This window comes from Haemaphysalis longicornis, unplaced genomic scaffold (assembly GCF_048455015.1).
Source record: "Haemaphysalis longicornis isolate Haplotype H1 unplaced genomic scaffold, Haemaphysalis longicornis Haplotype H1 scaffold_1, whole genome shotgun sequence".
Taxonomy (NCBI): domain Eukaryota; kingdom Metazoa; phylum Arthropoda; class Arachnida; order Ixodida; family Ixodidae; genus Haemaphysalis; species Haemaphysalis longicornis.
The window spans coordinates 193,064,258-193,079,300 of NW_027526203.1; the positions used below are offsets into that span (position 1 = coordinate 193,064,258).

The 15,043-nt window shown below is 48.6% G+C and overlaps 1 protein-coding gene across 1 annotated transcript in view; it reads right to left on the minus strand.

Annotated features, from left to right (window-relative positions):
* LOC144156163 (uncharacterized) overlaps positions 1-15,043 on the minus strand; it is a 26,815-nt gene continuing 11,772 nt past the window's right edge. Inside the window, exons 6-7 of the mRNA XM_077688016.1 lie at positions 2,125-2,341; positions 1-171 (exon numbers count right to left, since the gene is read on the minus strand). Coding sequence (XP_077544142.1) covers positions 1-171; positions 2,125-2,341 — 388 coding nt within the window. The remainder of the gene's footprint in view (positions 172-2,124; positions 2,342-15,043) is intronic.

Sequence of the window (15,043 nt, forward strand, 5' to 3'; positions counted from 1 at the left end):
TCAACTCACGTCGGGGCGTTTCGGTACAATCTTTGTCACCCGCACCCGGTGCCAGTTCCCGTCCCGCTCATAGCGGCAGATCCAGCAGGACCATTGTTTGACTTTCTCGAAGGTCGGTGGGTAGCTGGCCACAGCACAGACGGCGAGGCGCTTCTGCATATCTTCCATCTTCTGCAATCATGCCACAAAACATTAAATGAGTCATCCAGAGTCACAAGACCATGGCTCGCATGAAAACACCACGCTACAAACACACTATGATGCTCCTTACACAGCTATATAGTACAGCAGTATATCTGTTCTACGGTAATAGATATAGATAACGATGTATACATGTCTGCACATTCTATACATACATTATTACACATGAACATATAGGTATACACAGAAAAACCTAACAGTAAAAAAAAAAAGCAAGGAGCGCTTAGGGAAGTATTTCACGTTCTTTGTGTTGAAGTGGTTTTATTTTTGCAGTGTTTGAAAAACATAAATAAAGTGAAAGAAGCATGAAGAGAGAGAGAGAGAGAGAGAGAGAGAGAGAGAGAGAGAGAGAATAGACGTTATTCAGCCAAAAACAAATGCTGGTGCTGTTAGGCACCAGATGGAGTGGGGCCCTCTTCACGGGCTCCATATGCTGTTCGGGACTCCAGGCCCCTGGTGATCAGTGGGGTCTGGTCTTCCGGGGCGGGGTTGAGCAGCAAGGTCTCCCGTCACTCAAGAAAGGCGGTGCTTGTCGGGGGGAGGGGAGAGGGGACGGTGTGGGAAAAGTCGCACTTTCCAATTACAAGGCGGAGTGTGCCGAGTCGCTCGCAGAAAGGGCATGCCTTGTCGTATCGCGCGGGGTAAATTTTGTGTTGAACTAAAAGGGTGTGGACAGGAGCCGGCTTGAATTTGTCGATAGATGCATTGTTCTTGTCGAGTGAAGGAGTCATGAGGGAGGGGGGGGGGGGGGGGAAACATGCCCTATCCTCCCTGTAGTGTCTGAGTATTTCACGGTAGCTAGTGATGGGTTGTTGCGCAGTCTCCTCAGCCCGGAGGGTAGCTACATGACGGTAGCTTGGAATACGCGTCCGATCCCATAATACGTATACTTCCGTGAAGGCAGCGTGATCGGCACTTTATAAGGAAATTATACGAATAACTGCCGACATGGATGGGATGCATGGATGGGATGCACCTGTCTTACTCTCGTGCCGTCTTATCACCGGTCATGTAATGCGATGTCAGTGCTGTGCACAGACCAGGCTAACACTTGTTTATACGCTCAGGTGGTAATACAATCATTCCTACTCTGGAGTACCTGGGTGCGATTTCCACACGAGAGATATTTTCATTAAAATGAATTCGCACACGCAATAAAAAAAAATGTCGGTACTTGTGTCGATTGATCAACACATGCAGTCTTGCACTGGCTCTGACATTCTTGAGTGCACTTTACTCTTTACGGTGGGGGCGAACCTCAGAAGCGGACAGCAGGGTTGCTTTTTCACATTTGGGGGTACTTAAAACTCGACTCTAAATCCCACAGGACTTGAACACGGCCCACCCCGACTCGAACTGAGATGACATATACTTCCAAGCAAGCTGAACGGATTCGCGAGTATCCTCCAACAGAGAGGAAGGAAGGAAGGCAGCAAACTTTATTTCCCTAAGCACCCTTAGTCCAGGGCCCCGTCTTGGAAAGCTGTGGCCATGGCTTCCTCCGCTCTAGACGTCAGCAGGAGCTGTGTCGCAACGCTTGGGTCAGCCAGACTCCCAGGATGCCAGAGTTGGATTCGGGATGCGGGTCAACTTTGGATGTCAGTCACAGGCCCATATTGCGTGCAATATGTTTGGGTAGCCTCCGCAGAACGAGCAAGTAGGGGTGCCGGGTAAATTTTGAAAGCGATGTGTGAGGTGTTCAGTGGGTAATGTGTTAGTCTGTATCTGTCGGAGGAGGACGGACTGCCGCCTTGTGAGTGTACGAGGCTCATAAGGAAGTGCAGACGTTCAACTTATGCCGGCCGACGACGCATGCACATACGCTCGGCGCCTCCTGACAAACATACAAATACGCCAATTCCACACAGTACAAGCGAAGAAATACAACAAACGGACAAACAGGGAAAGGGAAAGAAATCTTGCCTTTTCCAAGTCGTCTTCCACCTGCGGAATCACGTAGAACTCCGTGGGGTTGACGATCACCGTGATGAGTACGGGGAAGGTGTCCAGCCGGAGGGATCTGAACCCGACGTTCCACGCAAGGGCGGGCAGCGGCCTGGGGAGGAGCAGAAGGACGAGGAACCGGAAGTTCTTTGACCGCCGGTGCAGTGTCAGCTGCGGGCACTGCGGTCTGGGTAGCCTGAAGCAAGCGTAACATTTGTTATCATAGAACCTGCATGGGTTAAGAAAGCCTTGAAGACAGAATACAACTTTGCTCAATCTGACATGACTAGCCCTTGGCAACTCGTTCCACGCCCTTTTATCCGCGAAATAGGTTTTCTAAGAGAAAAACAGAAGTGTGGAACAACTTCCCAACTTCGCGTGGCACTGACGTATTAGGGTCAATGGTGACGTACTATGGGCCAGCACTAAAACGTTAACTGCGCTTAGCCCTCAACTCATACAATCAAAATTGAGTGACGTTTCCACTACAATCGGCCAGTCATGTTTTTCGATGGTGGCTTGGGTCAGGAGCCGCCAATGTCACAAACAAGTTTACGGGACGTCATAGTTAAATGGGTGGAAAATGGATAGGAGTGCCACTGGTTCATATGTTATGCTCATATATTATTTTTTTTTGAAATTCGAGATAAAATTGGTGTCGTTATACAGATAAAACCGACTTTTTAATGAACGTAATATATATAAGCATTCTGTATATTCATTCTTTTAACAGGCGGCAACCTTGGCAATCCTACTTTGGTAACTCGTGTGCGATATCTATGAAAATTAATACTAATTATGTAACCTAGCGAAAGACGACATAGCTGTCTTTAAGAAAAAATAGGTCTATTTCAGCGAACTTGTGCTTCCCTGACAACTCAAAGAATACACAGGGGGTGAAGCAGCATTCAACAAAGTTATGTGCGCAGGCGAGTGTCGGCAAATTGAATACCACGGCGGCTGCTCTAGAAGTATTTATCTTTCCTCGCGGTTGTTTCGCGAAATGTCGTGTTACAACGATTACACTGGAGATCAAAAAGGATTATTCTAGGCTAGGGATTTCAGAGCTGAACAGTCTTCCTATCAAAATAAGATAGCCCGTACAATTCTCTTTAGACGACTATAGAACATCCTAGGGTGTTTAGTCTATAGGCACAGCTATTCAGGCTACTGTAACCAGCTAAAGAAAAATTTATGGCTTTAGTTCTATAGACCAGCTGCGACAAAGCTCTTTTGGCTGGATATAGACCATTGTTTAGCTTCAAGTCTACATACTTGAAACCATTCAGCTGTCTTTTGCCAGCTATTGAAAATATTTCGTGCTAAAGCTAAAGAGAGAAAGCCATAAAAGCTCAATTGACTGGCTATAGGCCGTTGTTTAGCTCTAACTCTACAGACTCAAAACCATTGAGCTGTCTTTTGCCAGCTATTCAAATTCAAATTCAAATTCAAACTTTATTTTCCTTGAGTGCACAAGGAGGGGCAGTCGCAATAAGCTGCACTGAAAGGCAGCTTGACGGGACGACTGTCCCCACATTGGACAGCAACTAGGGGCACGAGTCTCTCGGGTCAACACATTGCCCTTGAAGAAGATACGGTTTCAGTTACACTTCAAGAATCTGTTACAGTTCAAGAAAAATATCAGTGTAGATTTATACAATAAAAAATCAAAGAAATAGTTTAAACAAGCGTGAAATCTGATAGCGGAAACAGTCAAAAACACGTCATAAGTATATTTAGATTGAACAAGCATGAGGGAAAAATATTACATGTGAACAACACAAGCGTTTAACATAACATTCAATGTTTGCGTATTACAACACCACTGCTCGCTGTAATGCAGCTTCGGCGTGAGCGTCGCTACCTATTGAAAAGAGTTCGTGCTAAAGCTAAAGAGAAAGCCATAAAAGCTCAAATGGCTGGCTATAGGCCGTTGTTTAGCTCTAACTCTACAGACTCAAAATCATTGAGCTGTCTTTTGCCAGCTATCGAAAAGAATTTGTCCTAAAGCTAGAGAGAAAAAGCCATAAAAGCTCACTTGACTGAATATAGGCCGTCTACATACTTGGAACCATTCAGCTGTCTTCTGCCAGCTATTGGAGAGAATCTGCCCTAAAGCTAAAGAGAGGCACCAATAAAAGCTTCTGCGGCTGGCTACAGCAGAATATATAACTGTAAACCTTTTCGTGTGACAATTAAGCAACATTTAGCCGGAATTAGGTAAGCGTTTGGCGCAGAATTTACAGGCCTGCATCCATATAAGCTTCCTTAGCTAACTAGATAGTGACATAAGGCTCCAAGTCTCCAGCCGCTAATAAAAAAGTGTTAGTCTATAAAGGTATAATTTGAGCAACCATTAAATACTATTCTGCTGGTTTCAATATGACTTCAATATGCCGCGTCGGCGGATGGTACCCTGTCAAGCTGCATTGTTGCAGCTTTTTCGCCGTCCGCTTTTTTCACCTGTGTAAAAACATTGGTGGAAATAAAACTTTGATTGATTGACTGATTGATTGACTTATGAAGCGTAATTTATACACTCATGATTTACCTAGCTATATCTACAACACAGACTGAATAACGATTATGAGGTTCATCGGCCAGTTATATGAAAGTTTTTGTTCAATAACGTTAGGTACTTATTATACCAACAATACGGAAAAAGTACAATTAAAGGCAGCCACAGACAGATTAACGCTCAAATTCAGGTTGCAACTTTGAATACTGTGCGTCGGCAAATCTTGCAAATGACGTCGACAGCAAGACGTATAAGTTCGGAGAATTCTTCCTCTGCAGCCCTTCGCTGCCGCAGTCAAGGAAAAAAGTGGGCTTCTCTGAAAACGGCCCTCTCAGCGTCGATGCAAATTGGAAAGAACTTTCGTGGCCCCCGGTACGTGCGGGAGCAGTCAGAAATATGGTGGTATCTGCGAACAACCGCATTCCTTCTCTCGCGGCGCCCACTTCGAAATTAGTCATTTAGAAAGGGGGAGAGCGACCCAAGCCGGACCGAAAGAGGCAAAAAGGTATACAGGGGACCACGACTGGCCGGGGAGGGGCGGCGTGAGTGCAGCGCGCGTCGACGCTGTAGCCCGGTCGTGCGAAGGGGACTTTTCGTTGAAGAGGGTCAGGCGTTCCAAGCTGTGTTAGTATTCGTGCGGGCAGCAACGATAGTGACAGACAATTTTCCGTGAGTGCTGACAACAGATATAGTTTTTTCGGATGAAGAAAACAAAACGGTAAGCGATGTTGTATTTGCCAAATAAAATAATTACCAGAAAACAAGTTAGAAAAAGGTCGAAAGATGGGCACGTATCTCCGCACTATTTGCTAGAGCGATGGGCCTGCTTATACCAGGATGTACTCAGTCAGCCACATCTCGTCTCCTTGCTCATGTGCAAGGGTATTGGATTGGATTGGAAAAAACTTTCATTGATCCCGCAGTAAAGTCTGCATGCAGGCTTCAGACGTGGCCTACGTCGTCTTTCGGACCCTAACCACAGCCGGAGCCCTGCTAGCTGTTCCCGGCCCGCCGGACTACTGCCGAGCCAGTGCCACGATGACCCGCTGGACGGCCTCGATTTGTAGGTCTTGGTTTCCTTGCCGCGTTGCTTCTTCCATCGCCGGCGGTAACTTCGCTGATACTGACTCCGTTATGAAATTGATGCAGTCCCAAACTATGTGTTCGAGCGTTGCTACTTCCTTTCAACACACCCTACACTTGTCGTCGGGGTGTACTTCTGGGTACATCTTGTGCTTGAGCGCTGGGCTCGGGATCGTTCTTGTTTGTAGTTGCCAGTATATGACGGCCTGCTCCCAGCTGAGCCCTTTGCAGGGCGGTGGTAGTGTTCGTCTGGCCATCCTGTAGGCCTTTGTGATCTCGTTGAAGCTTGTCATGCGATCCCTGGTACTGAAGCACAATCGTACGCAGGCTCCCACAGCGCGGTCCGTTAATTCTCGTGCTCCTGAGTGCGCGGTCTCGTTGCGGTTGTCGTTGTTCTCCGAAATCTTCCCTGCATGTGCCGGGAACCACTTGATTCTAACACATCTGTCGCTTTCGGTCTTTTGGTGTAGTATCCTGGCCGCCGCAGGGGAGATTCTACCGCGGGCGTAGTTCTTCACTTCCAGCCTAGAGTCACTGAGGACTGTTCGGCATCCTGGGTCCACGATGGCCAGTGCGATGGCGATCTTTTCTGCCTCCTCTGGTTGTTTGCTTCCTATGCTGGCTGCCACTCTCCTCTCCCCCTCAGCGTTGACTGCCACCACCGTGAAGCCGCCTCTACTTGCGTATTCCGCAGCATCTACATATCGAGAGCCGCTGTCGTTGGCGTGCAGGTCCGTCAACGCCTTGGCCCTTGCTCGCCTTCTGCCGGTATTATACTCTGGGTGCACGTTCTGCGGGACAGGGTCCACGCGGATTCTGCCGCGTACACCTTCGGGAATTGGACCCTTGTGGCCCTGTTGCCTGTGATATCCAATGCCCAGCTTCTCCAGGATTTTTCTTCCTGCCTTGGTCGTCGACAGTCTTTCCAGCTGGGCAACCCTTTGGGCCTCGGTAATTTCGTCAAGCGTGTTATGGATGCCCAGGCTAACAGTCTGTTCGTGTTGGTGGTCTCGGGTACTCCGATGGCCGTCTTGTATGCCCGTCGGATAATGACATCGAGCTTATTTTTCTCGCTCTTCTTCCATCGGTGAAACGCTGCCACGTACATGATGTGGCACAACACGAAGGAGTGCACGAGCCTGGTGAGGTTCTCTTCGCGCATGCCTCCTCTTCTGTTGGAAACCCTCCACAGGAGCCAGATGGCGTTGGCCGCCTTCCCCGCAAGTCGCGTGATGGTGCCTCCGTTGTTACCGTGCTCGTCAATCAGCATGCCCACGAATCACGATGCGTATGTTCTTTACCTTTGGGATGCTGTTGCCATCGCCAGTGAATATCTTGATTTTATTATGCTCCTTTCTTTCTCTTGCACGGCGCCCTTCCCTTGGTCTGTAGATCAGACGCTCGGACTTGCTGGGTGAGCACCGAAGTGCCTGCCAGGCTTTCCTCGACTCCCTCTACTGCTCGCTGTAATGCAGCTTCGGCGTGAGCGTCGCTACCCCCTGTTACCCACAGCGTAATGTCATCGGCATATATGATATGCCCGATGTCTTCTAGCTGACTCAGCTTCTTGGCTACTCTGATCATGACAAGGTTGAAAAGAATCGGTGAGATTACCGACCCTTGAGGGGCGCCTCGGCTACCCACTTCTTTGGCTTCCGTTTCGATGTCCCCTGCCACGATCTCTGCCATACGTCCCGTTAGGAAGTTTTTGATGTAGTCGTAAGACCTCTCTCCCATGTTTAGTTCCGAGACCTGGTCGAGTATGGCTGCGTGATTGACGTTGTCAAAGGCCGCTTGCAGGTCCAGGCCTAATATAGCCTTAGAGTCCAGGGTGTCACCATCTATGATGTGATGTTTTAGCTGCATCAGAGCATCCTGCGTGCTGAGGTGCTGGCGGAAGCCAATCATGGTCTCGGGATACAGATCGTTGTCCTCCAGGTACTCTTGCCATCGTGCGAGCAGGACGTGCTCCAGCACCTTGCCCACGCAGGAAGTGAGCGAGATCGGGCGGAGGTTGTCCGTGCTCGGTGGTTTCCCTGGCTTCGGGATGAGGATCATCTTGGATTTCTTCGATTCCTTTGGCAGGGATCCAACCCTCCAGCACTCGTTGTAATACGCCATGAGGGATTCCACGGAGCAGTCGTCCAGATTCTTGAGAGCTCTGTTCGATACCCTTTCGGGCCCCGGTGCCGACTTGCTGTTGAGTTCGTGAAGGGCTGTCCTGACCTCTTCCACCTGCATGTCTCTGTCCAGTCTAGCGTTCGGTCTCCCGCGGTATGGGCCGTAGGTGACCGTCGGCGTGGTGGGGATGTACTTATCGGGGAGTTTTCTTGTCACCGCATCTTCACCGTGTTCGGCGATTTCCTTATGCAGGAGTTTGGCGAGCCTGTCTCTCTGGTGCGATTTAGTCTTTGTTGCGTCTAGCAAGTGTCGGAGCAGGTTCCACGTCTTCCCGTTATGGAGCTGCCCGTCCGCCACATTGCAGAGTTCATTCCACCGTTGGTTACTAAGCGCTCGGCAATGCTCTTCTATCACTCGATTTAGTTCCCCAACCCTCTTTCTCAGTCTCCTGTTGAGTCTTTGTTTCTTCCACCGTCGCAGGATGGATTGCTTCGCCTCTATGAGGTGGGCTAGTCTGCTGTCCATGCCGTCGGCCTGTACCTCCGTTTCGATTTCCCTAGTCGCAGTCTTAACGTCGTTCACGATCTTCTTCATCCATTCCCCGATGTCTTTGATGTTTTGGGTACCACTAGCCCCTTCGCTCCTTAGTTTCCTGAACGTTTCCCAGTCGGTCCAAGTGTGCCTGCGTGGGGGGGTCGACTTGGCTCCCGGCGTGACTACCTCGATCGCCACAATCATGTGATCGCTGCCTAGCTCATCCCCGGTGTTTCTCCAGGTGACTTTGCTGGCTTCGATGTTCTTGGTAAACGTCAGGTCAGGGGTTGTATCCCTGGACACCGAGTTTCCTATTCTCGTGGGGCTAGCCAGATCCGCGATGAGGACGTATCCGATGTCCAGTGCATCCTGTGCTAGGTTCCTGCCCTCGGCGTTGCTTCTGACGTACCCCCCCGATTGATCCATGGCGTTAAAGTCCCCGCACACTAGCAGTTTAGCATTACCCGCTGCCATACTCGCTTTTTGCACGATCGTCTTGAAGCGCTGCGGGGTGTGCGACGGGTTGCTGTATACATTAAGGACAAAGACACTTTATTTCGTGTCTCTGCCCATCACAATTTCAGAAAAGGCGTGTTCCATCTTCACCCTGGTAATTTGGTGCTCCACCATTGTGAGTCCCTTCCTAACAAATGTACACAGTCCTCGGCCGTCGGGTGGTCCCGTTTGCACCATGTAGCTAGGGAGGGATGGTGTTGCCGTGAGAGTTTCTTGCAGTAATATGATGTCGGGCTTGTGTCCAGCATGCTCGATGCATTGTAAAACTGCTCGGTTCCCTTGCAGGCCGCGACAGTTCCACTGCCACATCACTATGCTCGTTACTGTTGTGGCCATGGTTGATCGTGTCCGGAATTGCCTCCCGCCGCCGCCATTCGGGGGTCCTGTTTTTGTGCAAATATCGGATGGCTCATGATCAACTGATTACTTCTTTCCAATGCTGTATATGTGTTGTCGACTCCGGAGAATCTCCTTTCGATGGTGGTCTTAAGCGACGTGAACATCTTTTCGATCTTACTCTCGAGCCGATCGAGTCTGGCATCATGCGCCTCTAGCCGAGCGTCGATGTTGGTGATTTCCTTGCTACTGCGCTTCTCGGTCACCCTCTTCTTGTGCGCCCGTTACTTGGGTTCCTGGGCGTTTTCCGCCTCCCGTGTCATGGGCTTGCTGGTGGACGGCTCAGATGTTGCAGTCGCCCCAACCTCCATCGGCTGCTCCTGGGCTCTGCTGTCTCCTAGTTCCCCGCTAAGTCCCGTGACGCAGAGGCCAAACACGACCTCCGTGATTCGCTGGATAGCTTTCTTCATTTCCTCATTCTCCTTGTGTAGGGCCTCGATCATTTCTAGCTTCTTGCTTTTCGTTTGCTGCTTCTTGATTCCGTTACTCTTGGTCTTGGTTGACTCGGCCTTGGTTCTCCCGGCTGCATCAGCCCAGCTAACGCGCTTCTTGGACGGAGATCTTCCGTTCTTCCCTGCGCTGGCGCTGCGGCTCTGACGTCGCTGCTTGCTGCCGCCTCTCGACAGCGAGCGATTTTTAGAAGGAGATCTCGACTTGCGCGCAGCCAGAGAGCCGAGTACCGGGAAGTCGCGTTCGAGCTGCAGCTCCTCTCCTCCGCGGCTGCTTCACGTCGTTCCTATTGTCTCTTGTGAACCGCGTATGGTGTTTTGTACCTGGCCTTGCATTTCTTATCGGCCGTTAAATGGCCACCGCTGCACAGCTTACACTTTGGCGTACACGGATGAGTCGCCTCGGGATCTAGTTTGCCGCACCCCCTGCATCTCCTTTCGGCGGGGGTTGGGCACACATCCTTTCGATGCCCGACACGCCCGCCTGATAGCAGACGTCTACTTGCTTGCGGTATAAATAGCACCTTAGTAGTGCCGAGCTGTGCCTGACGTAGTTCGGTACCTTTGGGCCTTCGAAGACCACAATCACCGTCGTCGTGTTGCCGATCCTTTTGGCCGCGAGGGCCAGCGGGTTGTACTCATTGACGATGCTCATGTCGATGTCCTGCGGGGTGTCGCTGAGCGGGATCCCCCTTATGACCCCCTTGACTGTGTCGTGCGGCGCCGCGGGCATGGCACGTGTTGCCTAATGCTGGGAATTTATGACTCGACTGCACTGTGTTCGAGTTGATGGTGTGACGCCAAGCAAATGTGTCGCTTTTCGCTGTCGGAGATTTCGGTGTTTATGGTGACAGTGTTACGATTAATTCAACATCAACTTGAAGTCATGCGAAAATGAATACCTGCGATACTGTGACAGGAATTTCATCGTACGCAAAACTCCAGGGTGACTGATCTTACAAACTGAGGAGGCTGTATTGTGCGATAAATGCCGGACTTTTTTTGGTGTTCAAGAATACGTTTCCAAGCTACCTTGCACCACATGGGCATTGCAATGTACACACAAGTGAAGATTTTGCCGCGGTGATGAGACAAAGATAATTATGTTTTCGCGAACTGAGAAAACTTACAAGGAACTGATTGAATGGACTTGGAAAACGTTTTTTATTATTGCATTATGTGTTACCGTCTTCATTGTTTAATTAAGAGTGCATTTCCATTTTAGCGGCGATACTTGCAACTTTGTGCATTGAGTACTGAGTGAAACGAACGACTTATGAGTGTTCTATTTTCTGTGGACTATCCAGCACCTGTAGGTATATGTGTCTCGGTGGGCGTTCGTGGAAAATGTGCCGCGTAGTGTGGCTGTCCAGCGAATGACATAAGCGTGAGCCAGAGTGTTGGAATGGGTGTGCTGTGTGTTTCGATCGGCGTATATGAACAACAGTTTACTGGCGGCGAAGTAGCGTAGATATTAGCCCTTTTTGTAATGAATGGGATGAATAAACCCCTTGGTTTTGCTTTCCTTGTTTGCCTGTGTTTAAGCCTTTTGGGAACGAAAACTGGCGACGTGTTTGCAATCGCAACCTTGCACTCCCCCTTTATCGCTGAAGTGTTCATGGAGCATATATTACAGAATGCAGATAGCCACACAACCTAAGTGCCACAGGAGAAGTTCTAGAGATCCGCAAGGCTATGTGCCGGCATGGCAGCGTGTTAATAATTTCTCAGAGGCTCCTGCTGTCACTGTGTTTCAAGTAGTGGTGATGTTCTTCTGGCTGCAGCCCATGCAAAAATATTGTATCGCCAGCTATTGAAAATCCTTCTTATGGTTACTTTAGCTATTTGGCCCTATTATCTTTAGACGTTTCTATGGCTGTCTTTAGCCACTCCTATAGATATTCCTATGCGTGTCTTTAGCTTCTTCTATAGCGATAGCGGTATCGAAAGAAGACCTACCCTAGTAGCACAAATTGTTGCCGCAACGTTTCTGCCGTGTTGCCAATGTTGTGTAACGTTAGGCCTAACGTTGTGTAACGTTAGGTTACACAACGTGGTGACAATGTTGCCAAATGTGGGCCAACGTTGGACACATTCAGCAACATTCACGCAATGTTTACAAACAACGTATAGGCAACGTTGCCCGTATGCACATCTTCTAACATTGCAGCAATGTTGGCAAATGTGGCCCAACGTTGGACACATTCCACAACATTTACGCAACGTTTACAAACAACGGATGGGCAACGTTGCCCATATGCACGTTTTTGCACGTCGCAGCAATGTTGGCAAATGTGGGCCAACGTTGGACACATTCAACAACATTCACGCAACGTTTACAAACAGCGGATGGGCAACGTTGCCCATATGCACGTTTTTGCACGTCGCAGCAATGTTGGCAAATGTGTGCCAACGTTGGACGCATTCAACGTTCATTCACGCAATGTTTACAAACAACGGATGGGCAGTGTTGCCCGTATGCACGTTTTTTCACATTGAAGCAATGTTGCCAAATGTGGGCCAACGTTGGACACATTCAACAACATTTACGCAACGTTTACAAACAACGCATAGGCAACGTTTCCCACAGGCACGTTTTCTTGCATTGCAGCAATGTTGGCAAATCTCATATTTATGATGTTAAACGATTGTATGGGGAGTTAAATAGCTGCCTAAAAATTCAAATGATCCTGTACAGGAGACTTGAATGTTTGCGATGTAGTACATGTAATGTCGGGATACGTTAATTTCGGGAGTGTGGTTACATGTGATCCACAGTTTCTGCAATGCCCACGAAAAATCCAGAAACAACATTGCCTGTGTGCTTGTTTATCAAGGTTGCCGCAATATTGAGGAATGTTAAATGTATAGCAGCTTTCCATTTATATATTATGTGAACACCACACTAACCCATGTTTTGGAGGAATTACGTCGCCTATAAAAGCTCAAATGGTTATGCACAACGGACGCCACAGTTCACTAGCTGTGCCATCGCCTCCTGTACTTTACTGTACTTTAGCTGCGTAGAATACGGCACTTACACACACACGCACGCACGACGCACGCACATAAATTAAATCCCCATCGTCAACCTATCCACTGCAGGACGAGGGCCTCTCCCAGTACAAGTTTTTGCCGAAGGCTACACCAAAGGGGCCAATCTTGTTCTCGTGAATGGATGCCGTTTTCTTAGGCATCGCCTATCTGGTTTAGCCTCTCTGATATCCGCTGATGATATACCACAGGACCAGGCAGCACCCCAGACCGCGGAATATAACGGAACAAAGGGCGGTACCTGTACTAGATTTGAAGTTATTCAGAGGCAGACAGCAGCTAGGGCACCCTACATCGATGTGTGATCTTTTAGAGACACAGCTCTTGAAAAACTGCAGACATGCATGTGGAGGAGTGTCACGCTGAGCGTGTAGATCCCCCCCCCCCCCCCCATGAAATCTAAAAGGAACCGCGAGCGCTTAAACGTTTCTCAAAACGAAAGAAACGCGTGGTGCCGGTTCGATGGATGGCGCAACCAAACTCGACGACAGATCCGTTTATTTTAGTCCCTCATTTGTTGGATGATCACACAATATTACTACATGTAGAGTGGATACAGCCTAATAAAATAATACCGCCATTCCGCGCATCGTGCGTTTCATTAAAGGGAAGGTGAAGCGGTTTTAGAATTAAAAGAAAAGTTGACTAGCAGCAAGTACACATTGAATAGTTCATGTGTACGAAATATTTTCGCAATACATGCAATAGAAGCGGCGCAATGAGCAAACAAAAGTGGCCCGATGCCCCGCCCCCATCTCGCCGCGCGATGCCGGAAGACCGAAGAGCGCGGGCGAAAACCGGCTGAAAAACGTCATATTTGGACTTCCGGCCAGATCGGCCGGTTGATAGCACTCATTTTTACAATGTTCATGTTCAAAAAGTATGCACGAACGCCAAACGAGGCATACGTTATCATGCCGTATTCCTAAGCAGAATAATGCCACGCCGGGATTCTTGATAACGTACGGAAGCGACAGCCGAGGTGGCTGTGCTTGATGACAGAGAATATACTACACTACGTTAAATACTTTGTAAACCGCTCCAATGCGTTTTTTTTTTTATGCGACGGACGTGAATGTTCACATTAGATTCTAGATTTAGGAAGGATGGGGAATACTGCTGTACTTTGGCCAGGGATGTTTCGTTCCATTCCAGAAACCAATCACATTTGTTCAGGAAATACTTGTTTCGTTAAACGCGTCGGTTTTCTTTCCCTATGGGCTCAGGACAGTGTTAAAAAAAACAATTTTTTGGCGAAACTAAAACAAGGGTCCAATCCTGATAGAAGTTATCTCCCGGCTAAGAGGTAAACAGTATTCCTACAAAGTAAAAGAACCAAGACAACCAGATTACTTATTTTGCAAGTATACATGTCACGATCACGGTGTAGTTTGTCTGGAATTAAAAAAAACACCACTCCGAACCACCACCGTGCCATAATTTGTGTTGACTGCGGGGGCCTAATTTTTTGCCCAAGATTCCGTGTGGCTGCATATTATAACCTGGCAAGCACTTGTTGTCACTGAACCTCAAGTGTGCTCCAGTGATAGTCGGTGATATATATAATGATGATACTCAAAAAATTAAGAGCGAAGAGTAAATATACGGCCTCTGTCTGACTAGCGCGGTAAATGCTTAAATCTAGAAATGCTGAAACAGGCCAACGATTCATTATCACAAACGTTTGGTGATTGTTACCTAAAGTAACGTAACTACAACGTAACTGCCTTGTCCGAATGGTCTGTTAATTATAACAAGACGGCCGTAATATTGTAGCAGAATGCGCAACGCACAAGCGAAAATCAAGCCCTACTACAGCCAATATTGCTGAGCAGGCACTAGTATGCTGCAGTGTTTTCAGAATAAACGCATGTCAAGCAGTAAGACGCCACTCATCGAAGTGCAGCTAGCGATCGTGGAGGCGCTGTAGCGCCGCTGCCGAAATGGTGCGCGCGTGTGGGTCTGTGTACGGGGATGAGTAACGGGGCTGGGGTGGGCGACAACGAACAAAGGAAATGCGGAAGCAGAGTCTGCTTGTTGGTTTATGCGTGTACCGGCAAGATGTGTCTCGCATTTACGTTTACAGCGCATGAACGCTATTTTTTCGCGCAGTGCACGTACGCGCTTTTCGCTGGTAGATTGTTTATAAAACGCCCATTAATCTTCGGCATAAATGGTTTTGTGTATAATAAGAAACAGTTAAGGCAGTACCTAATATTAACATAAG